A 25,113-nucleotide genomic window follows, 5' to 3' on the forward strand; every position below is an offset into this window, starting at 1 on the left:
AAATTCACTGACAACAGTCACAATATAAACATTTCACATTAATCGCAAACATAAGACAAAGCTTGACATTTACTCTCGCACCTAATAATGGATTGCGGGTCTTGGTTTTCAAAGATAATGTTCCTAACAATCTGTTTGAAAGAGTTTCAAAAGTAGACGCGATGTAACATTCCAACAACAAGCATTGTAGAAAGTAGCTAATCTTCCTGGGAGGAGCCACTTTCTCCATTCACCTGAACCTAGTTATAACTTACCTACAAGAATTGCTTGAGGAAGGACTAATTCCTGAGAAAATGCAATCTCAACTGTACATATAATATTTTATTGAAATCTTTTTCACAATACAGTATAAAGTCTGAGAATATCCACATATTTACATCTATAATTTAAGCAAACTGATTCACACGCCAACTCAAAGGATGCGATACAGGTGGAAAGGAAGGCTTTCATTTTCTTTGGTTGGTTTACAGAAAGGAAGAAGCATGCTGGACAAACCTCACACTCACTAAGAACCAAGTTACATCTAAGAACAGTAACAAATAAAAATACTAATGGAGATCCCACTTTTGTGAACATTAGCTCAAACACACTGCCTTTGGTAGTAGTATTTCACAGATACATTTACTGTATATTCTTACTTGATGATGCCAGGAGTTAGTTTTATGTTGCTCAAGCACACGACTTACGAGATTTCAACATCGTTATACTGCATAAAAAAATAGATCTTGACTACAAAATTAACTGGGGTCACAAACATAAGGCTTAGGCACACCCACGTTAACTTACATCAATACCGATTTTAACTCACACGTGCGTTGTCAATTTACGCTGCTATAAAAACATCAGTACTTAAAGCTATAATAATCCTATACCTAAAGTAAAAAAATCCCACATATTTCCACACGATAACATATTTTTAAAACTCTAAAAAATATCTGAATTTTTAAAAACAAAACAACAAAAACCACATAAAATCTTGTGGACAAGAAGCAACTAGTTTGGAGCAGATGAAACCAACCAAAGCAGCTGATGAGTGGACACATGCAGTGCTTTTGTATTATCACAGAGATTTGACATTCTGCTAAGATAGCAGCTCGTTCTTCAAGCAATGACCAGCGGCTCGTCGTCGGAGAAGCCTCTGATCACGGGGGAGTCTTCCTCATCTGAAAACAAGGCGTTTCAAAGGTAAGTAAATCAAGTCATACAGCACAGTGCACTACCGCTAAGTAGAGGCAGTGTTTTCCAACTTTAACTAGGCCCCTCTTCATCACTGTCCCAGTCACCTCTCATAGAGGAAGACTCAAACATGAATAGCAATACATTCAAATTCCTCTGTGTTTATATGCAGTGTAATAAAATCCCTGGATCCCTCACAGAGGGAGAAGATTAAAAGTTTATTACAGAGTTATAAGACTTTATTCAAAGTGCACTCAAACTAATGATTTTATTAACAATGATGTTGCACTGAACACACTGTCAACTGTTTAAAACACGCAACCACTTGCCTGAATAATGTTTGTGTTGATGCCTAGTGTAGCGAAGGAATCCTCAATTCGAGCAGACAGTGGGCACGGGGGGCCAAGCTTGTGATAACACGGCTGCGGCATGGTTACACTTGTAAGAAATGTAAGGAAAAGATGTGTTGCAGTATATAACTTGTATCTCCTCAAGTTCTGTTACACTCTGCATGTAATATGTTCATTCCTTTCCATAAAATGGGTAATGAACCAACACACTTAACTGATTTTGTTGTCTAGAAGACATCTCAAACACTCTAGGTGCACTTCTCAAATCAGTCTTACGAATGAATGATTTCCCTAAATCCAGGAGCAACATTTTATAGAACAATGAAACGAGAAAGATGGAGTTTCAAGCACAGAAGACCCATGATACACCGAGGGGCCACAAGTCACGGGAAGGAGTGTCCCATAATAAAATGGGCTGTGTATGACCTCTGAGCATTGCGGCAAGCTGAGCATAGCTGAAAAACACGCAAATAGATGTCAACATCTTGCGAGTTAACCGACTTTGAACATGGGATGATAATTGGCGCACTGGTCACAGCATTGAGGAGATTACATGCGAATTTGGGTTTCAAGGGTAGATCTACAATAATCCAGAGATAATGTTGCCGCCTGCGTAAACTGCCGGACGGGAAGACCACGTCGCCTCCCCAGAACCATAATGGGCACTCCCGGGCTACTGTGAGTCAGATCACTGCCCGCGTGAATGTTGAGGGTCAGGAATCCATTTCTACCAGGACTGTAGGGAAGCCACTGTACCCCACAGGCTTCACCAGCCGACAACCAACTTGCATCCCTTTACTGACACCTCGACACAGAGCTCAACGAACGGATATTCTAAGTTCCCAAGGAGGGAAATAGATATTTTTCCACCAATAGTGGATGTCAAAAAACAGATCAGATGTAAGGCTTTTCAGGAGTTTGCACAGTCTGATACTGTGCCTCTTATATATATGGCTTCTGATAAGTTCACCTGCATACACCCCAGCGTCAGTGGGTAGGGTCTGACCACCCCACTCTGATGAGTCTGGTGTCAGACCTAAGACGAAACGCTGGTTAAAAGAGCAAATGCCTGAAAAGCCTTACAACAGAGCTCAACGATGTGCACGGGCCCGCGAACGTCAGCACTGGACCACGGAACAGTGGCGGCGTGTGGTATGGTCCGATGAATCCCGGTTCCAGTTGTATCGTGAGAATATGGCGGATGTCCCATGAAGCTATGGAGCCTCGTGTCTACAAGGTTGTGTCTAGGCGGAAGGTGGCTCAGTTCTGCTATGAGCGGTGTTCTCATGGTCGCAATTAGGCCCCACTGTCTGGCTGCAAGGAGTGCTGACAGGTGCACGTTCAAACCATCTGCATCCCTTTCTGGCCCTAGAGTACCCCGATGGAGACGCCATGTCACCGCTCTGTGGTGGCATGTAGGTAGTTGGAGAAGCACTCCAGTGAAGTTACGACCATGGGTTGGCCGATGTTGGTGTACGCTCCACGAATCCTAGTGCAAGATGCGTGGGTCCAGATCCCTCCAACACCTTATAGAGTTGATGCTTAACCGTATTGCTGCCGTTTTGAGGGCTCGTGGAGAAGCAACTCAGTGTCTTCCCATGACTTTTTCCCACTCAGTGTATAAAGAAAATTCCCCACAAAGAATATGCATCTTCATCAGTAAGTAGCGTTCAGAATGATATGAGACACACCTACATCAAACGAACGCAGACTACATTTCATCTAAGGGTATGGAAGCTCGATCTTGGCGACCAGGCGGGCACATCTTATAACAACAGAGACCTGACACAACTCAAACATTCTGTACAACAATGAGTAATAACATTTTCTAATCGAAACTGACTTTCAACCTATTAGGTCATGTTACGTACAATTAGTAAGTGTCGATGAGATGTTAAGTACAGAACAATAATGGCCAACCGAACACCAGTGGGATCCGAACCCATAACCTCCCGATTTCTTGTCGGTTGTTCTACCAATTGAGCTAGGCCAGGTCTGGCACTACTGCCATCGCACTGCACAGTGCGTTTAAAGATAAAAATTTCATTGTTCCGTATTGAAATTATTGATGTTAAAAATTAAATAACTGGAAAGGAGGTTCAACCTATTCAATACTCAAATGTGATTGCTACGTTTCTTTCTTTTGAGTATTGAATAGGTTGAACCTCCTTTCCAGTTATTTAATTTTTAACAGTGCGTTTAAGTCGCCCGTTGAGTGCCAAGTCAATGAATATTGAATTTTCACCACCGCATTGTAATCGAAACTGATACGTACATGTATACGTATATGTTAATGTAACTTTTGTATTGTAAAGGTGGAACTTCATAATGCTTGTAATCTTTGGTGACTGCCATTTTAGTTCAGACTCATGCGCCCCTGTCCAGATTTCGTCAACTGTCACACGAGGCCACAGAAATTGTCCGTTTAATTGCCTAATCTGTCAGACTGGCATCAGCTACAGAGTACTCGTACCATGTGGTGGGGAATCCCACACGATGGAGTTTTCCCCATGTCGAGAATGATGCTTAGAACCTGTCACACCGATTGATGACAAATCCTAACTTCCAAGGATAATTAACATTTTCTATAGTAAAATACTTAAAAGTTTTAAAATACGAGGGTTATAAATGAAACAGTGGTATCAGATATTCCATTACATGCAATCAGTGGCACAGTTGTGAACTTTATGCTGTCAGTGAGGAGCGGCCTACTGCTCGGAGCACTGGTGGATATAAGGAACCTGATGCCTCGGAGAGGTACTTTCAACTAATCCTGCCACAAGGATATGGAGGAAAGACTTTCCAATGCTACCTGTGCAATGCAGAAGTCACAGATTCTGTGCATTGTAATGCGAGATGCAAGGTGTATTAAGCATGGACATTTCTGTTGCACAGCCGGACACAATCGGTGCTCCAGTTTATAGTTCTGCCTTTGAGTACAGGATGAGTAATAACATCAACACAACTAACATCCTACTGGGTACCTATTAAATTTTCTCTGAATGTGGTAATCCTCGCCAAGAAACAAATTTCACTGTTAAGCCGGTATTGCACTTGTATAAGCGTTATAAAGTTCAACTTTTACTAAACTAATTTTATTCATTTCAAAATAACATATACCTAATAAAATATAATACGTTTCGTCCACTAGAACTGTCCAGTAGACAGTTCAGTTGGAGAGAGCACAAGACCGGCGTTGGCAAAAAATCTGGTACCCGGTCAGTGCACTTTTCCAAGGGATGTAGTTCCTCCTACAACTTAGGTAATGGGATCAACCTTAAACCATAAGAGAACTTGAAAATAATATTTCCGAGCACTCCAAGAAGCTTATTAAACGACAATATCATACAATTAAAAACTTTTATAGTGTGTAATTAGCCTTCAAGCTTTCGAAATGCATGTTTTATATCTGGATTCAGTATTCACTGTACACACTTTTAAATTCATCTACATGATAACTTTTGATGATAGCCTTTGTATTTTAATTTATTATCACCGACTGATTCTAAGAATCAAAGAATTGTTTAACCACCTAATCGATACCTTTATTTGCCTTTCGCAATTTTATAAAATCATTCGTAGTACATGTTTCGTCACCATCACTTGTGCTTAGACACAAAAATATTAAAGTATATACAATACATTGTTCTCCTAACAGCCTTGATCTCTCTAACTCCATCTAATGGGGGGAGGACGAAGGTGGTGTAATTGAAAACCTATCCTTAACCAAAATACTATTCGTTCAGCTTCCAATTAAACTGTTGTGTCAATATGAAGTGGATAGTTTGTAACTGACCGATTTGTTAACTGTATCACCCATGTTTGAAATTATCCTTGTCTTTTACAAATGGCTGACGACGTTCCAAAGTGAACGAGACATGTACTATTTTATTAAATATATGTACATGTTAATATCACTTTTGTATTGTAAAGGTGGAACTTCATAATGCTTGTAATCCTTGGTGACTGCCATTTTAGTTTAGACTCATGCGCCCCTGTCCAGATTTCGTCAACTGTCACACGAGGCCACAGAAATTGTCCGTTTAATTGCCGTATCTGTCAAGACTGGCATCAGCTACAGAGTACTCGAACCATGTGGTGGGGAATCCCACACGATGGAGTTTTTCCCATGTCGAGAATGATGCTTAGAACATATCACACAGATTGATGACAAATCCTAACTTCCAAGGATAATTCTCCGACAATGTATGGAAATGAGGCCTCACACTAATGGAGTTTTATGGGGTTAATGTGCTCATACCACATTTTCATATCATGATAACATTCCCACGGGCCACCTGTATTTCTTGTTCTACCTTTTTAAACATGTTCAGAGTGGTAGAGAACACAACACAGTGTTGCCACTATTTTACACATCTCTTCAAAAAACTTAACCTGATATAGAATGCTCAATGAAGAAGCCTTTAAAGACTGCAAAACATGCCTGCCACATATTACTATTATTATTAAGTGGTAACTGGTTGATTAACTGTTAAACTCATTTAACCCACTCGATTCATTTGACATGATGTTCACACAAGCACTGGTCAAGCCTAAAACTCAAATGACGAGATATTCACGAGCCATAGCTCTGAACGTAGTATAGGCTGAGTTAATTGAAAATGTTCTAGATTCAGTGGTCAGGTACATCCTGCTACCGTATGTGACAGTCGACGATACTACCGGCGACTATTTCGCCGAGGGTTGGGCGGCCGTTACCAGACCAGACAAACTAAGGGACAACCAATCGCTATGCGCAGAGGAGTTCACCCTTACAGGGCTTGTTGAAGCCACTGTGTAGGCATTCAACAGGAAGCTGCTGCCTTGCAGATGTGGCAAGGGACTGCTAAAGGCTAAGAGAGAAAACCGTGAGAGAAAAACTTCTCTAACGTTAGGCCTAGCAAGTCAGTTGGGGAGTAAATGCAATCTCTTTCAACATTTATACGAGCCTCGGATGGAAACAAAGAACTCGGAGCAGACAACAGCACACAATACATTAGAATAGGAACAATCAATGTACTGAGTTTGACTGGGAAATGTGAAGAGTTAGCGGACATCATGGAGAGAAGGAAAATATCAATCTTAAGACAGAGTGAAACTAAATGGAAAGGTAAAGGGAAGAAAGAGTTGAGGAAAAACTATACCCTCTACTGGAACGGTAACAACAGAGAGAAGAGAAATGGAGTAGGACTGATATTGTCTAAAGAGTTGGGCAGTATTAGCGACGGGTTGCAATCAAGATGAAAAGAACAAGTTTCTCAAAGAGACCATCAGTGAAGAGAGGGCAATCATCATCGGGGACCTCAACGCACAGCTCAGGACAGACAGGAATGACTATGAGAAGGTGATGGGATCACATGGCTATGGGAGAACGAATTCAGAAGGGGAACATCTCCTAGACTTCTGCATAAGAAACTGATTGGTAGCAAAATCAGTTTGTTCAACAAAAGAGTTCGTCACAACATTACCCGTTACAGCTGGGATGGAAAGAGCAAGACGGTCATTGAATATGACATTACAGATAAAGAAGGCAGTAGACTTGTGACTGATGTCAAGGTGAACCTCAATAGCAGATCTGAAAGACATTAACACTAGAACGGCGAAGAATCTGATATTCTTAGAACAGCAGTAAGGGTCATTTTGAAATGTTTGGAAACGTTCAAAATAGAACACAATAAAACATGTATTTTCTTCTACTGGGTTTCCACAACTTTACATAAGGACATGACATTAGTGTATGGACCTTTTATATTACTGATGGACACATGAATAATCACAAACAATTGCACCATGTTTCTGTTTCTCTAAGGAGTTTTCACAAAATTAACCCATTGAACACCTCTTCTTAGTCAGTCGTCCACATTGCAACAATCATACATTTTCAGTAATTCTTTAGGCAAATTAGAAACATGCTAAACACATTTTGCACCCACAACTTCTACTTTTCATGCTTATTTTCCGCACACTGCTTTGAGACACTTGCTGCAGGCATCGCTAGACTTGTTGCTTTTACACAGACCAACTGGGACACGGTCCCACAGCCTCCTCTTGTTATTGCCCTTGCTCATCCCACTTGCCAGCTGGAGGATGAACTTCCTACCCATTACTTGCCTGTAAATGACCCAAGCATTGATAACTGTTAGGTCTAGGATATTGTAAAAGACATGGATTGGCCACCTCCTGCATGCATCCTTGGTGGTATACTTATGGGAGACTTGGTCGACCACTCAGGCTTGTTTGTTGTAATCCGTGGTGGGACAGAGAACTACAACTATGGGAAATATAATTTTAAATTTTTTTTTATTTAACGTGTCTGAAGTGATTTTTTTGCATGTAAATTTAAATTAATGTCAGCAAGCATGAAGAGAAAAAAACATTTGGGACGTTTTAACTTTAAGAAAGTTTTGAAAAATTATTTGAAAATTAATTTTTTTTGTGATTCTGTATGTCAAAATTGTAATCTGATGTAAAATTTTGTAAGGTGCTTTATTTTGAAGCATCCTATACCGCACGCGCGGTTACCGATGTTGAAACAGGTGATGTAATTTCTCTCGCGCCAGTAGGCCAGGAAATGACCATATATGGTAATGCAATTGTATTGGCAAACGAGAATCTAGTGGAAATTGTTTCTTATTGGTTAATTGTTATCGGCCCATTTCGGGTCTTCTGCCGGCATTGGGGCAATGATGCGTGTGCTTGGCGTCATTTTTCCATCTGACCGTCCCGGAGTGCAGCTGCGCCTCGGGAACTCCTGCCTTTCGGCGGTAAGTGCTATTTTCACGTTATTCTCAATATTTTCTGATTTTGTTTGATTTAATTTAATTCCTTTTGTATTTCGGTATTTCCTTGCTTAATGTCAGTTTCAAAGTCTTAAATTTAACGTGTCCGAGTTTGCCCTAGGTTCCTGTTGCCGTAATTTCAGTTCTTTCACTTACCGGTACTTTCATTTTAAAATGTATAGTTTCGATGTTAAATCAAGTTTTTTCTAAATCACTTAAGTAAGTCTTGATTCCGTGTCGTGGAACTGTATTTTGATAAAGTCTTTTAAACACCCTTCATTTGTGAAATAAGGATCAGTTGCCACGTCATGACCTTGTTTCTTGTAATATTGATTCTGATTATGTTAATATGATGAATTTCGAGGTGATGATCGTAAATCTTTTCTCCCCTATAATGTCATACCTTCCCATGGACCTCGTAGGGTTCCTGCACCTTCCACTCTCCTTTCTTAGTTGCCAGTTTTAGGCCTGTAAGTGTTCCCTTGTATATGATGTAATTCTGCATACTGAAAGTTATCCATCACGTTTCCATGCTCTGATGTGTAATCACCGCCACTGCGTCATTTTACTATTTCTTTATTCACATTTTATGTCAAATATTTATTATTTTATTTTTATTATTTTTGCTTTATTATTATTATTATTATTATTATTATTATTATTATTATTATTATTATGTGAAGGCGTAATTATCCCGATTACGGTTACATTTGTAATAAATTGGGTAAATCTGCACCTGCTTTTGCTGGCAAGTAACTGTTCATTGACTGTAATATTTTCACTTGGGCGGTAACAGTGAAAGAAATTTTCCACAAATTTGTCCCAGATTTCACAGACAAGAGCAAACCTGTTAGCTGGCAGGCGCTCAGCTCAGGTTGATTTCTCGTCGAAACGGAGGAATCTGAGAAGCTCCCAAAATCTATCTCTTGACATTGTGTCCTTAATGAATTGCTGTCCACAAGAACGCGACCATAGTTCATCCACAGACACACCTTTTGAACAAAGGACACCGTGGGTATACGGGATGGCAATCGTAGCCTCCAACTCCGAGTGACACGGTCCAGTCCTTGAAGTTCTTTCTGAGCACTGGTCCAGGGAAAAGAAATGCTGAAAAATTATTTCATACACACACAAAGAAGGATATAGAAAAAAAAGGAACATTTATACCTACGTTGAACGTAGTACCTTAATGGAGATCAGCAGCTGCCAGAAAGGGATTGTGGACTCTGTTAGGTATAACTTGCACAAACAGCGACATTCATTTTCAACAGTAACTTGTTGATTACCATAGCAACAAAAAGAATAATTAAACATCGCGCGTAATCAGTGCCCTCCCCTTCATCGCCAAAGTTAGTACCTGGTGCTGCGTAGTTTAGTTATTGGTACGACATACTAGAAATGAATTACATTTGGTACCAGGAACTAACTGAACTGACTTACATCCCCAATGACAAACAAACAGCGGTTCTGCGCTGGTGAGCCTTAACGAAGAGTTCTACTGTTGGTTCTTTGGTTTTGGTGGTGACCTGTAGCTTTTGTTTTCCTCCATGTTTACCTACTATTGTTGGTCCACTAACGGGATTGGTCCTCACGTTAATGATTGTAATGATGGTTTCCTTGGTGATGATTAGTTTTTGGTGAAAAAGTTTTAATGGTGGGAAGTCCAGTTGCGAGATACCGTTTCTATGGTATTGATTTGACCCTTGAGGGGTATAATTGGTTAATCGAGGGCCAAATTTGAGTTTATTTTCTTTTAATTCCCTTGAGAGTTTCGGGGTAACCACCGTTTTTCTTTTTTGTTCGTTGCTAAGGAGGTTTTGTTATCCATTGTGTTTCGTTGCTCCATCGAAGAAGAGAGGAAGCATGTGCTGAAGTATTTAAGAACAAAAGGTGACTTTAAACTTTTAATGGTTAATGCCCCTCTTTAAAAAAAAAGTTTGAGACTAGCTTCTTATGCAATGAATAAGGTAGGGTTGTATTTATTCTTTTAATTCATTTCTTGCCCACCGGAGGTTTTAAGTTGCTTTAATTTTTCTGAGCTTAAATCTTAAAAGCGAAACCTTATGAGGATGAACTCTAAATATATTTACTATTTGAAATTTCTTAGTTCTTGCTGTGTTCTGCATGAAATCAGTCTAAAGGAAACTGTCCACAATTCTTATACAGTTTTCACAGAAACAACATTAAAACAGGAGACTATTCACAGTTGGTTCTCAAGAAAGATTTTAATGTTTACAGAAGAGATCTATTAATACTTCAACCAGGGTACATCTGTTCATAATTTATGTGAATCTTACGACGTATAATCAAACTCAAGTCTCTCAAGATTCTTACTTGAATACAAAGGTTTAGTGGCTGAAGATTATGCATATCGGAGAAACTAGTCCCAAGTAAATGTTGTAACTTAATTAGTTCATTATTTTGTATTGAAAAGGTGGAGTTCTCATTTTCTGTTTCTCTGGAAGTTGTAAAGATCTCTCCTCATCAAAATTTCGGAGCCCCTATTGGCTAGAATAACAGAGTTTCTTATTGGTGAATATAAGAGCTTCGAGTGTAATTCCCGAGCGCTAATTGGTTATCTTTGATTGTCCCACTTCCGGCTTCTGCCGACTTCGCCAGGGCCAAGCTTGTTTCCGTCGTTTTTGTTTTGTGAAAAGCGAAGGAAGCAGAGGTCTCCTCCGTCTGTCCTGTGATGGGACTACCGGCCCTCCGAGGTGAGCACTGTTTGGTTCATGTTTTGGATTTTAACTTTTAAATGTAAATTTTTAATTTAAATTTTTGTGCCCCGGAGTTTGGCCGGGGCACCTTCCATTTGCCAATTTTTAACTTCAAATGACTTAGCCCTCGCGGCTAATCATACCCCCTTTGTTTTGGGAGGTAATCCCCTTTTCTTGATTTGAAGTTTCTAATCTAATGCAAATTTTACTTAGTTCTCACATCTTTGAAGTAGTTTGTAACATTTTTTTTTCTTTTCACCCTTGGGGATGCCTCCAGTAACTCTGTAGCAATTTAACGTACGCTAATTTGAAACTATGCACCTTTTACTGAAGGGTTTTAGGAAAGGCTGCAACCAAACTGGCTTCTGCGTTAAATTTTGTTATTTTGCTGCTTTCTGTCATTTGTAAATGATTCAAACAGGACCCTTCCTTATTTTCAGGTTTTAATGTTGTTTTATTCTTAAAAAATTTAAATACCCTGTCATTGTGTATAATTCAATAATTGTAAATACTGTTTGTAGAAGAACCATTGTAACATTAGCACATACATTGTAATTTGTTTGTAGCTTAAAAATCATGAAATTGGAGTGTTCAGAAAGGGATCACTGTTAATCTCATTTTCCTTGCAACAAACTACCATTCACAGACCTTATAGGGTTCCCATCTCCTTTCTTTTAGTTGTCACGTTGGTTAACCTCGTATTTATATCTGGATGTTGTTTATGCAGTCTTTATCGTATGTGAGTTTTATTTAACTTTGTCGAATCCCATTAAGTTTACATTTTCTTTATTATGTTTATTATTATTTTTACTATTTTGATGCCGTGTAATCTGTACCGGTTACATAATGGTAGCAGAGCCTTTGTTTGCTGACAAAAGGGAGATTAATGGTGATTATCTTAGCTAACCTAAAATAATCTAAAGAATTATCTCGAATTGCAGTTTCTTGCTGTCAACATGTCTTGTGTTATCCCTAATCTTTTTCATTTGAGAAAGGAACTAATTTACCAACTTCAAGTTCGTAAATTAAATTCGGCAGGAAATGACACGAGCCTGTTGAAACAGTCTTAATTTACCGGTAAGTATTCCTGCATTAATGATAGACGAATTGTGCACAGCTTTAGCAGTGGTTAGCGATAAATTGTCAGAATTTAATGCCATTCTTGTGTCCTTCTGTTCTTCCGAACCCTCACGTGGTCAATTAGTTTGTGTGAAGGCCCAACTAAAGCATTATATGGATCGAATTTGCAATTTTTTGTCTCTCAATTTGCCAGCAGATGAGCGGCATGAGTGTGAATCTTTATTGACACAATTTTCTAAGATATTTGATAAAATCGTAGGCTTGCTTGAAGGGAATGAGTCGCCTAATTCAAATTAAAGTTCTGAGGTTCAAGTGTCTTCCCCTTCTGCGCCGTGTGAAAGTGAAAGGGTTACTCCTATTTCTGAATCTTCAGCTTCTCAAACTTTTACTGTGGTCGCTAGTGGTAATGTCGTTCTGGGATCTAGTGTGGATAATGTTCCCCGGGGATCTCCTTCTGCTCTTTCTTCAAGTGCTTGGTGCCTGTAATGGGTCTTCTGCACATGTTGGTATGTTTTCTAATTTTCCTACGGCACCAGCTAACTCTACCGAGTCTCAGTGTCAGCCTACTGTTGCTACACAACCTCATGTGATAGTGCATAAATATCCTCCTGTCCAAATGCCACTTGTATTAAGTGTTCCTTTAGGTTAACCCCTAAACAAGTGGTCAATGCTCCGGTGCTTTCTCAAATTTGTGAGAATGTTTTGCAGATGAGCATACCTGCACCTGTTTCATTGCAGTCCAGTGCTCGTCCTAACCTAACTCCATCCTTTTCTCAAGGGTGTTTGAATCATGGTTTCACCTTTGCTGTTCGTAGTTTACATGGATCATCTGCTGAAAGGTACAAAATTGCAGGGAGGGATTCAGTTAGGGGGAAATGTAGTAAGCAGTCTGGCCTATGCTGACGACTTGGTCTTAATGGCAGATTGTGCCGAAAGCCTGCAGTCTAATATCTTGGAACTTGAAAAAAGGTGCAATGAGTATGGTATGAAAATTAGCCTTTCGAAGACTAAATTGATGTCAGTACGTAAGAAATTCAACAGAATTGAATGTCAGATTGGTGATACAAAGCTAGAACAGGTCGATAATTTCAAGTATTTAGGTTGTGTGTTCTCCCAGAATGGTAATATAGTGAGATTGAATCAAGGTGTAGTAAAGCTAATGCAGTGAGCTGGCAGTTGCGATCAACAGTATTCTGTAAGAAGGAAGTCAGCTCCCAGACAAAACTATTTTTACATCGGTCTGTTTTCAGATCAACTTTGCTTTACGGGAGTGAAAGCTGGGTGGACTCAGGATATCTCTTTCATAACTTAGAAGCAACAGACATGAAAGTAGCAAGAATGATTGCTGGTACAAACAGGTGAGAAAAAATGGCAGGAGGGGACTTGGAATGAGGAGATAAAGGCTAATTTAGGAAGAACTCGATGGATGAAGCTGTACGCATAAACCGGCTTTGGTGGTGGGGTCATGTGAGGCAAATGGAGGAGGATAGGTTACCTAAGAGAATAATGAACTCTGTTGTGGAGGGTAAGAGAAGTATAGGTAGACCAAGACGACGATGGTTAGACTCGGTTTCTAATGATTTAAAGATACGAGGTATAGAACTAAATGAGGCCACAACACTAGTTGCAAATTGAGGATTTTGGTGATGTTTAGTAAATTCACAGAGGCTTGCAGACTGAATGCAGAGATCTGTACCCTTTATTTACAATCCCATTTATGTGATTACCCCAATGAAGATTTTTCCTTATATTAACACCTAGGTACTTACAATGATCCCAAAAAGGAACTTTCACCCCATCAACGCAGTATTAATACTGAGAGGACTTTTCCTATTTGTGAAACTCACAACCTGACTTTTAACCCTGTTTATCAACATACCATTGCCTGCTGTCCATCTCACAACATTTTTGAGGTCACGCTGCAGTTGCTCACAATCTTGTAACTTATTTATCACTCTATAGAGAATAACATCATCCACAAAAATCCTTACCTCTGATTCCACTCCTTTACTCATATCATTTATATATATATAAGAAAACATAAAGGTCCGATAATACTGCCTTGAGGAATTCCCCTCTCAACTATTACAGGGTCAGATAAAGCTTCACCTACTCTAATTCTCTGAGATCTATTCTCTAGAAATATAGCAACCCTTTCGGTCACTCTTTTGTCCAGTCCAATTGCACTCATTTTTGCCAGTAGTCTCCCATGATCCACCCTATCAAATGCTTTAGACAGGTCAATCGCGATACTGTCCATTTGACCTCCAGAATCTAAGATAGCTGCTATATCTTGCTGGAATCCTACAAGTTGAGCTTCAGTGGAATAACCTTTCCTAAAACCGAACTGCCTTCTATCAAACCAGTTATTAATTTCGCAAACATGTCTAATATAATCAGAAAGAATGCCTTCCCAAAGCTTACATACAATGCATGTCAAACTTACTGGCCTGTAATTTTCAGCCTTTCCTTTATACACAGGGCTTACTATAGCAACTCTCCATTCATCTGGTATAGCTCCTCCGACCAAACAATAATCAAATAAGGACCTCAGATATGGTACTATATCCAAATCCATTGTCTTTAGTTGTTGTTAGGCACTCTAGAATTTATGAGAAAATGTATCTTTCTAGAAGCCTGGCCAGGCGATCTGGATGGTAGTGACGAGTTATGGTGTAGCAGGAGTATACTTGTGAGCTTGTGTTGTTGTGACATCCAGTGGTTGCAGTCTCCCTGTTGAAGTGATAGGCAGTTGTTAAAATGGCAGCTTTGTTGATGTGTGTATTTTGCTAGTGACAGCAGTGATTAAGGTTATGTGGGTGTTTAATTTGTAAATAGATGTGAATAAATAATTGTACCTAATGACAGCATTCTGTGCGCATCTTTGTGGATACTTCGTTCACAATCCCCATTATTGTTTATCCCCATCATGCATGACATACGCGGAACAAAATGCATAATAGTTCCCTTTACTAGACTGTAAAATGAACGGAAATTCAATTTTATAGCAATCTCTGAAGATTTGGAGGTAACATTTATTATGTTCTGTGGCCATAATGCGAAGAGAAAATTCCAGAAACTGTCAGCAACACAACTCTCTGAAATACATTCAAATCATTAAAATTATGAACTAAAATGAACACAAATGCACTGAAATACACGAAACTACCACATACAAAACAGATCAATATGTCTCATACATTATTAACATAAGACTTCAACGGGGGAAAAAGCATAGCACTGCAAGAAAAGACAGGTTGCCTACAACTCCAACAAAACTACGCAGGGAAACGATTTTAACAGCGCGCGAACCACAGAATAACAAACTCATTCTTTCGCCCTGATTAGTGGAGTCGCTAGCGCGCGCTGAACTCTCTCGCTTGCAGGACGATTGCCATCCCAAATTCCCAGCTGCAAAGTACAAAAGCTGCTGTAGTGAGCGGGAAACACGATGCACTCACCAAATTAATACATCTGAAAATGAGGTTGCGTAAATTACACAAGTATGAATTTATCCTAGGGCAAGAGTTCTGACCGTACTGGAGGTTATATTGGTCAAAAATAGGAAGAAGCGAGCTCAAACTCAAGATAAGCGAACCCAAAACAGTAGTGATGGCAATACACAGACAGGGATGACCAGCGAACATCATGCTAGGAAACCATCCCCAGAAAGTGTGGAAAGCTTTACATATCTCGACAGTGTAATATGTCACCACAAAGGAGGTGGCAAATAGAGTGCAGAAGAGGTCTCACTTTACCAGCAAGTACCAACAAAATCAAAGCTGGTGAGTACTCAGGGTATTGAAACCTCGACCCTCACTAAGAAAGATTCATCAAGGATGAAGTTCGTTAGGTCCACAATACAGAAAACCAAAATGGACAAGTTAAGGAATGATGTGGTTAGGGATTGTTACATCACTGTTACATCGGGTCAGCATACCCAGACTGAGGTAGTTTGGGCATGTAATGAGGATGGACAGCATATGTTAACTTGGAGAAACGAAACTGATGGTGGGAAGAGCAAGAACCCACTGGATGGACATCGTAAAGACAGACATTGCAGATCAGGGAACGTATCTCAGTAAGACAGAATGGAAGTGGCTCACCAACAGTACCCGGGAAACTGCAACTGTATGATGATTAGATTCAGTGGACAATGGTGGCAATTATGATGACACTGAAGATGAGATTTGAAGTGAAAGTTATATTTCAGTGTAAGTGAAATCGTACGTAAAGCCATGTGAGCGAAACAAAAACAGTGACTAGGTGAGGGATAGTAATACAGATTGCCAAACAATTATTCATCACTTTACATGCTCTCCAGGGGTATCACGAGAACTAACAAATATTTAAATAATTCTGTATGAGATTTGTTTTTATTCTTGGAGGTTATGGACCAGTCGTTTCCCACATTGCACGGGAAACAAATATTCGTGCTATGGACCCACATGAAAAAAGACTGCGACAAGTAGTTTTCACACTAATGAGGATGAATTAAGGGCTACTTTGCCCTCTGCATTCTGATGTCCAAGGTTCATAAGATAAATGCATTGAGACTCCAATTTTTCGAGAGACAATGAGTAGTGTGAAATGCCTCTAAATATACTCTAATGTTTCAAGATCTTCGTTCTAACATCATTGTTGTAGAGTACAATTGTTTTGAATGCTTCATTGAAAATTCTGGTTGCTGTTCCATTTATTTGAGAGCGCTGCACCACTTTATTTACAGCTTTCAGTATCCAAGTGTAACGTGACATGTCACGAGGCTACCTGTTGCTGAAACGTAGCTCAGCTCTTGTTGTGAATGCAGTTGTACAGACTAACAAGTGTATACAACCCTTAAAATTCTGCTGCTGTTACAATATTAATCTGTGCATTTCTTCACTTCACTTTATCCTTCTATCTTACTCCTTTGGTTATTTATCGTACGGCTTTTAGTGCCGGGAGTGTCCGAGGACGTTTGACTTGCCTGGTGCATAGACGACCTGCACGTCTGGATCTGGGACAATGATGTAGGAAGTGGGTGAAACCCGGCATCGTCACATAGCCTACTTCATATCCCCACTGTAGAGATGTTTGGCACGCAATCTAGTGATTAGAAATTGTATAACACCACCTCACCGGCCAACATTCTTACGGTGACCTTTTTTTTCGACTAATGGGACTCGAACCGGCTAAGCACGAGTGGACCACATAGATTACACCCACCAGGTGGGCTCACCAAGCTCATAGAAAATTATGCTACTAAATAACACCAAGCTAAGCAAAAATGGATCGCAGGTAGGTTTTTATTTCCGTAATAGGCTATAATTCGATATAAAGTCTGGCTCCGTGGCTAAAGGGTTAGCGTGCTGGACTTTGGTCACAGGGGTCCCGGGTTCGATTCTTGGCAGGGTCGGGAATTTTAACCATCATTGGTTAATTTCGCCACACGGGGGCTGCGTGTACTGTATGTGTCGTCTTCATCATCATTTCATCCTCATCACGACGCGTAGGTCGCCTACGAGAGTCAAATAAAAAGACCTGCACTTGGCGAGCCGAACCTGTCCTCGGACACTCCCGGCACTAAAAGACATACGCTATTTCATTTCATTCGATACAAAAGTATGACGGGGAAATCCTCCTTTTTATTTCTTTTATTTTCTCTTGTTATTTGGTCAGCGCTATAAACAGCAAGTTTCTGTAAGTCTTATACCATTACGCCTACTCGACTTTTGAAGGTTATGTTGTACTCTGACAATTTGGTTTTGAATGTAAGTATCCATTCTCAAAAGTTGTTGAATGCATTATATTTGATTGTGGCAGTCAACTGCAGGAAAAAAAAAAAAGGTTTATTCATGACCTTGAGCTCAGCTGCAAAGCGCACTGAGACACTCACTGTACAAGCCAGTACAGGTGGAAATGAAGCAACATATTTTAATCTTAGGCTGTGTGTGTAACATGACTGCGGATTTTAGAAAGACATTTGAACGTAAACATGCCATGACTTTGTGGAGCATTTTATTTCCGTAATAGGCTGTAATTTGATTTGATGTGTTCTGGTCACGAGAACACAATCTTGGTGGTGTCAGAAGATTGAGTGCATCATCGAAAATAGTAACAACTGTGATAGGTTCACTGTAGGTAACACGTCAAAATGAGTAAAAGAGCACAGAAACTTTGTCCCATTTACTTAGAAGAGAGTCATGTGCATCAAGACTACTTGTGTTACGTGAAACAAGTTCAATTCCTGTCTGAAAGCTCAGTGGCTAGTGCCCTCAAAGAAGTGCCAAAAACCTGTTCGGCGATACAATTGTGTCAAAAATAAACATTTACATCTGGAGATAATGTAGATTTTTAAAAAAGTGTATGAACATTTGACGAAACTCATTCCATCTACAAGCACGTAGAGTAGTCTGAATGCGCTCTGTCTCCTTCCAACTGTTGTGACTTCTTTGGTTTCCCTTAACAATATCAGGCGAATGTGATGTGATGTAGCTGATACTCTTACTTGAAAAATGCTTGATTCAGGATTTAAAGCTATTAGAAACTATTTAAAATCGTATGTGCTTGGTCCACCTTGTCAACACAGTTTTAACATTGAAAATCATTTATTCAAACATATTTCGGGAAATAGTTTCTTCAAGAAATGGATAATGCAGGATTTTTAAAACATGCTTTAATTAGGATGCTTGTGGGATTATGTATTTTGAATGAATAATCCAGAAAAAAGTTGATTCTGGGAGTGGATAATTGACATTTCATTGTACTTTTACACTCAACACAAAAATTAGGGGAACAAATATTTGAAACATTATAAAGTTGTTTTTCATAGTTACACCTGTACTGATGGATATGATACGAGTTATCCATCTGATCAATACATAGTTTACTCTCAAACAGTACATAGCGGTCTTCCTCAGCAATTAATAATAAAATTAGAATTATTACGACATAGTGACGTCAAACGAAGGGGGAGAGGGGGTTAAACCTCTTGAGTTAAGACTACAAACGCATAAAATACACAGTAATGTACACACTTAAAAGTACAAACATTAGACATTTGATAAATGGTCACGTTATTCAAAGTGTATTGGTCATTTACAGAGTCTTGATCTACATCAAGAATGCTGCCTTTTGATTTTGGTAGTTTATCTGTTTTGTTGAGAATTATGTTGACTGTTTACTTGCTATAGAGATGTATGGGTTTGTTTTCGTTGAATAAAACATTCAACTTCCTCCTCAACACTAGTTCCTTTCATGGATCTAGATTCCAAAATTTATTATAAATTTGTGTGCTGTTGAGATTGTCTTTCTGCGTTTATCCCAGGCCAAAGAAGAAATGAGCTCAGGAACTGTGTGAATATGGCAGGGTACGAGTCTCCTCTTCTATAATGTCTTTTCCATTAATCTGCACCACTGAATTGACAAGCACAGAGAAAGTCCCACCTTGAAGAAGGTGATATATAGTATCTGATCAAAAGTATTCAGACACCCCTCTGCCGCTATAAAGCGCATCTGTAAATTGTACAGAACAGGAGAAATCTGTGTTGAGAGAAATGAAAGCCGTGCTCTTTACCAGCCAATGCTGGTGGAGTACATAGCGTGTTGTGCTATTGGGTGTGGCGAACTATAAAGCCAGCCTACAAAATGCCCACAGGTGAAGGCCGGGCGACAGTGTGAGGAAAGTGCACCAAGTGCATGCTGCCTACGGCAGAAGACCAGTACGGAGATACTGCTGCCGACAGTTTGTGCACAATAAGCTTCTGGAAACTGATACGCACTTCAGAATGGCGACTTCGCCGCGCACTAAGACGACTACACTTGCTACAGTGATGCAGGAAGAATGGTCTACCATTATCCCAGAGATATCAGAGATCTGATGGTATAACAATGGAGTACCCTCTCAATTATTTCTTCATTACTGAGGATTGTGATTTGCACAGAAATTGCAGTCTGAGGCAGACACAAAGCTTTCGTGAGCTATGTCCCAGTCGGGGTCATTTCCTGTGACGATGAGCTTCTCCAGGATTTCCTCTCTACATCTGACTACATAGCTATATTGTGGACAGCCTGGTTTTGACGTTAAGCTACTGCGGAGAATACGGAGGATTCTTCTCCAAAACCACAATTTTCTTTATGTCGTACCAACCCACAGAGGTCTTATGGTGACAATGGTATAGGAAAGGCTAGGAGCAGGATGGAAGCGGACGTGGTCTTAAGGTACAGCCCCAGCATTTGCCTCGTGTGAGAACAGGAAACCACGGAAAACCATCCTCAGGGCTGTTGACAGTGGGATTTGAACTCACTATCTCCCGAATGCAAGCCGACAGCAATGCACCCCAAACCACGCAGCCACTCTCTTCGTCGCATTTCTCTTCAAATTTGCATGTTAAAGAGGCCAAGTTAGTTGCCCGAAGATGAATACTGAGAATACTATAGAGGTAACTATCTTCATTTATCAGTTTTATAGTGAGAGAATAATCCCCCCCATGTATGGTGAAATGGGGTACGTAGGAGATCAGATAGCACATGAACATAGAACAGCTGTGTTCAGACAAGCCCCACCAACCAGTCAGATAAGCTCTACCTTTGGATAAAAATAAGAAAGGTTTGCTTACCCATAAAATCACCAACTGAAAAGGAGTGAGGAAAAAAAAAAGGAAACAAAAAGTAGTTTTAAAAATTAAGCAGAGAAATGTGACAGCCAATCAGTAATATACAAGTGCAAAATATTTCACAACTAGTTTAAAGTGCATCAAAAACTAAAACAAAAGCAAACCAAGAAACACTTCACTTTTCTACACATTTAGAAACATTTCCCCAGTGTCATTATTCCAGCCGTATGAAAAGAGTTGGATTGTCCAGGTGACTAATACTGCAATAATAAAGGCATTTACAAAAGTACACAAGCAGCTTTGATAGGATGCTATAGTAGCGCCAATGTATGGGGGGTCCTCACACTCCACAATTTCATTCATCATCATACCATATTTCCAGATCACATCACGGTCAGTGAACATGGAGAGTCTTCTACCACTTGGATACAGTGGGGTGTCACTTGCAGCGCCTGGAAGCCCAACAGACAAACTGCACACACAGACTTGAATTCAGTAAACCTGGGAAATTCTCTTTGTTCGCAACATTAAACATAAACTTGATAATGAAAATTCGAAAAACACCGGGTGAGTTGGCCACGTGGTCGGGGGCACGCAGCTGTAAGCTTGCATCCGGGAGATAGTGGGTTCAAATCCCATTGTCGGCAGCACTGAAGATGGTTTTCCGTGGTTTCCCATTTTCACACCAGGGAAATTCTGGGGCTGTACCTTAATTAAGGCACAGCCACTTCCTTCAAACTCCTAGGCCTTTCCTATCCCATCGTCGCCATAAGACCTATCTGTGTCGGTGCGAGGTGAAGCAAAAGAAAAAGGAAAGAAACACTTAACAGATGCAATGGATCAACACAGGATTCTGGGCGAGTTTCAGACAGACCATGTAGCAATGGATAAAAAGTACCACAAAGAAATCTATAATGTCAAAGTCCTTCGAGGGGTGGACATCGATTCAGACCACTATATTTCATAGATAAAAATCAAGTTAGCCCCAAGAAATAAATACAAACCACCAAAATCCACTAGGAGCAAAATATGACCCCAGCTATTTAATAAATAATGCACTGTATTTAGAGATATCCAAAACAAATCCAAATCCAAGCAACAAACTGAAAACAATTATTGATAAACTGAAAAACATTGCCGAAGAAATTGCTCCTATTAGAAGGAGAAACAAACATGCCTGGTGGAATGAGGAATGTGATATGGCAATACAGAAAAGGCACAAAGCATGGCTAAATGACCAACAAAAGAAAACCGAAAAATTGCGAGAAGAACTAACCATTGTTAGAAGACAAGCAGCCAAAGAAATGAGAAGAATCAAAAGAGACCATAAAAAAAAAAAAAAAAAAAAACCTAAACATCATAGATGAGCCATTCAACAACATAAGACAAGGGAGTATTACAGGACATTTAGACAATATCAATCAAAGTATACTCCACCCACACTCATGATGAAAAGTAAACAATGGTAGCAAGCACACAATAATCAAGAGAATGCCAAAATTCTAGCCAATCACTTCAAAGAATTACTAAATGCTGAGGAACCAAAAGAATACTTAGAATTTGAGCCTTATCCAAAAAATAAAACACGTCCAGATTTCAATGACGTAATCAAAGCGATTGGTTGGCTCAAGAACTACAAGGCAGCAGGAGAGAATTGAGTGGTTGCAGAGCTGTGGGAGAATGCAAATAAACACTTCAAAACCTCCACAAACACTTCATAGACAACTGGAATTCTGAAAAACTGCCTGAAGAATGGAACACAGCTATAATTCATCCAATACACAAAAGGGGTGATAGATTGGATCCAAATAATTACCGGGGGATTTCTTTACTTGATATCCTGTCCAGAATTATCCCAACACGAATTCAGGAACAACTCGATTCGACCTGGAGGAAGTTGTTCAGATCATGAAACATCAAGTGCGAGACACATCACTTTTGCCGACTTCAAGAAAGTGAGTCATTACTTAAAATCCTTCAGGAATTTGGATGACACCAGAAACTTATCAACCTTATTGGAATTACCATTAAGAACACTAAATCAAATTCAGAGGGGAGTTGTCTGAATCATTTGAAATCCGGACTGGACTTCAAACGGTCTCTCACCATTACTATTTAACTGCACACTGGAGAAAATCATGCGGAGTGGACTCAGAAATGCGCTGCTTGCAAATGGTGTGGACCATGTGTCCTGGTCAGGCTCTAATGTTATATTTGAAACTGTTTTCTTGTATACGTATTCATTTCCACCCTGCCTTCCTTCCCTTGATTATTAACTATGGCTCCAGGGGAAGCGTTTCCCTTCTTCTCGTGCCTCCACGTCTTTGGGCTACTTCCCCTGTCCCTCTCGGGGGATCCAATCCTTGTCGACGGTCAACTGAACGGAGAGAGAACATTCTGCTTCTCGTGCTTGAAGGCGACACCCTACGGGCCGGTGCCGTGTGGAGGTCGAACTAGGTTCCACTGACATGGAGGTAGGACATTAAATTGAAATAAGGAATTAAGTGGTTCAACCTACTGAAATGTAGTGTTACATTCTTATTTGGTTAAAAGCGGTACCGGTTTCGATCGCCAATCTGGGTCCTCATCGGCCGATTAAAAATACAAAAATGCATAGGAAAACAAAGAATTAAAGGATAAGTTTTTCACAAGAAGCAATATAAGACAATAGGGATTAGCAATGCGTGATTTTAAAATCCAGAAGAAGTCAAAGATCAGTCACTTATATGTAGCACAACACACGCTATGTTTACGAGAAGAGGTGAACAGGCCTGCAAACACTGCCAGGCGCAAAGTCACAACGTGAAGTCCCAAAATTGTGTAGAAGTCAAATAAAGTAAGATGCTAGCTCCTGAAGATCAGTCACTTATATGTAGCAAGGCACAAATAGCACAACACACGCTATGTTTACGAGAAGAGGTGAACAGGCCTGCAAACACTGCCAGGCGCAAAGTCACAACGTGAAGTCCCAAAATTGTGTAGAAGTCAAATAAAGTAAGATGCTAGCTCCTGAAGATCAGTGTAACATACGCAATGTCTGGCACTGTGCTTTTAAATGCCGATGAAACTCAGTGAATAGCTTAAAGAACAAACCTGCAAATGCTTCAGTTGTGAAAATATATTGTACAAGTTAATATAATTGAAGTATATATCAATGTTAATAGGATCTTGTAGATTCTTTAGAGATGCGGAACAGTTGAGATAAAAAACAATTGTGAGGAGAAAAATGTTAAAAAGCGCAATATTGGAAACAAATGAAAAACGTATAGGCATAGCGTGTTATTTCTTGAAGATAAGAATTCGGGTCGTACTTGAGGTAGCGTAAGGTACGAGTTTAAATTTGAATGTTGTAATGATCTGAACTGTAGGTGGTATTATAGTATACAGTTCAATTCAGAATTTTTTTTTATTTTAAATTGAGAGGAGAGGTAAAAAGAAAAGATAAGATTAAAAGAGAACTGGAAGTTAAAAGAAGATGGAAAAGTATAGGAAATAAAGTAGGGGTAGTTTAGCGTAGGTTAGGAGGATGGCTTATTGGAGCTAGAAAACATGGGTAGGAACTGTACAAGGCATGGAAAATTGAATACGGGTTTAGAAATTTAGCATTTTTGAGAAGAAGAATTAGGAAGTCAAATGCCGTATTTCCCGGCATAATCGTTGCACTTTTTATACCAAAATTTTCGAAAAATAGGACGGTGCGACCATTATACGAAGAATTTTTAATACCAGTATTTGTATTACTCAATAATTTTATTTATAACTAAATTGTATTTGATACAAATTTAAGATGCATGTAACACTCGCGTTTATACATCAAAATAATAAAAATAGTCTAAAACAAAATTCATAATTATTCGCAACAATTCGGCAAACATTTTTCCAACCTGAAAATAAAAATGAACGTATTAAGTTAATTGTCATTAATTTGAGTATTAAATTTAAAATATTACACTTGCAAAAAATTATCGCTTTGTTGTGAAATACGACTTACTGGTACACAATTTATTCCAAATCTTTTGTCGCGCTATCGCAGGTTTCGGTATCTGATGCGCCGTCCTCGCCGCTATTAATACCAGTATCAGATTCTTCGTCTCTCTGCCACACTGCGTCATCTTCGGATCCGTCTAGTGCATTCGAAATCCCAGTCCTTTTGAAGCTCTTGGAGACTAGTTCAGGTGGTATAAGATCCTAACTCTTCATCACCCACAAGCATAACAAGTCCAAGGGTGAATGCCTGATACTTCCAGCGGGCGTCAATTGCTGATCGCCGCTCATCATCCACTTGTAAAATCGATGTAAGTGGTCTTTGTTAGGCCACCAGGAATGACTATCTGTCGTGTCTTATTTTTACTGAGAAGTTGCTTCACTTCGTTCACGAGGTGACCTCGGAAACTATCTAAAACAAGCAGAGCTG

The 25,113-nt window shown here is 39.6% G+C and overlaps 1 protein-coding gene across 2 annotated transcripts in view; it reads right to left on the minus strand.

Annotated features, from left to right (window-relative positions):
- Positions 1-301: 301 nt before the first annotated feature.
- The window catches only part of LOC136883521 (sortilin-related receptor), a 698,235-nt gene continuing 673,423 nt past the window's right edge, over positions 302-25,113 (minus strand). For both annotated transcript variants that reach the window (XM_067155885.2, XM_067155884.2), the window contains exon 32: positions 302-1,163. In XM_067155885.2, coding sequence (XP_067011986.2) covers positions 1,102-1,163 — 62 coding nt within the window. In that variant the 3' untranslated portion in view covers positions 302-1,101. The remainder of the gene's footprint in view (positions 1,164-25,113) is intronic.

The sequence above is a fragment of the Anabrus simplex genome, chromosome 11 (assembly GCF_040414725.1).
Source record: "Anabrus simplex isolate iqAnaSimp1 chromosome 11, ASM4041472v1, whole genome shotgun sequence".
Classification (NCBI taxonomy): domain Eukaryota; kingdom Metazoa; phylum Arthropoda; class Insecta; order Orthoptera; family Tettigoniidae; genus Anabrus; species Anabrus simplex.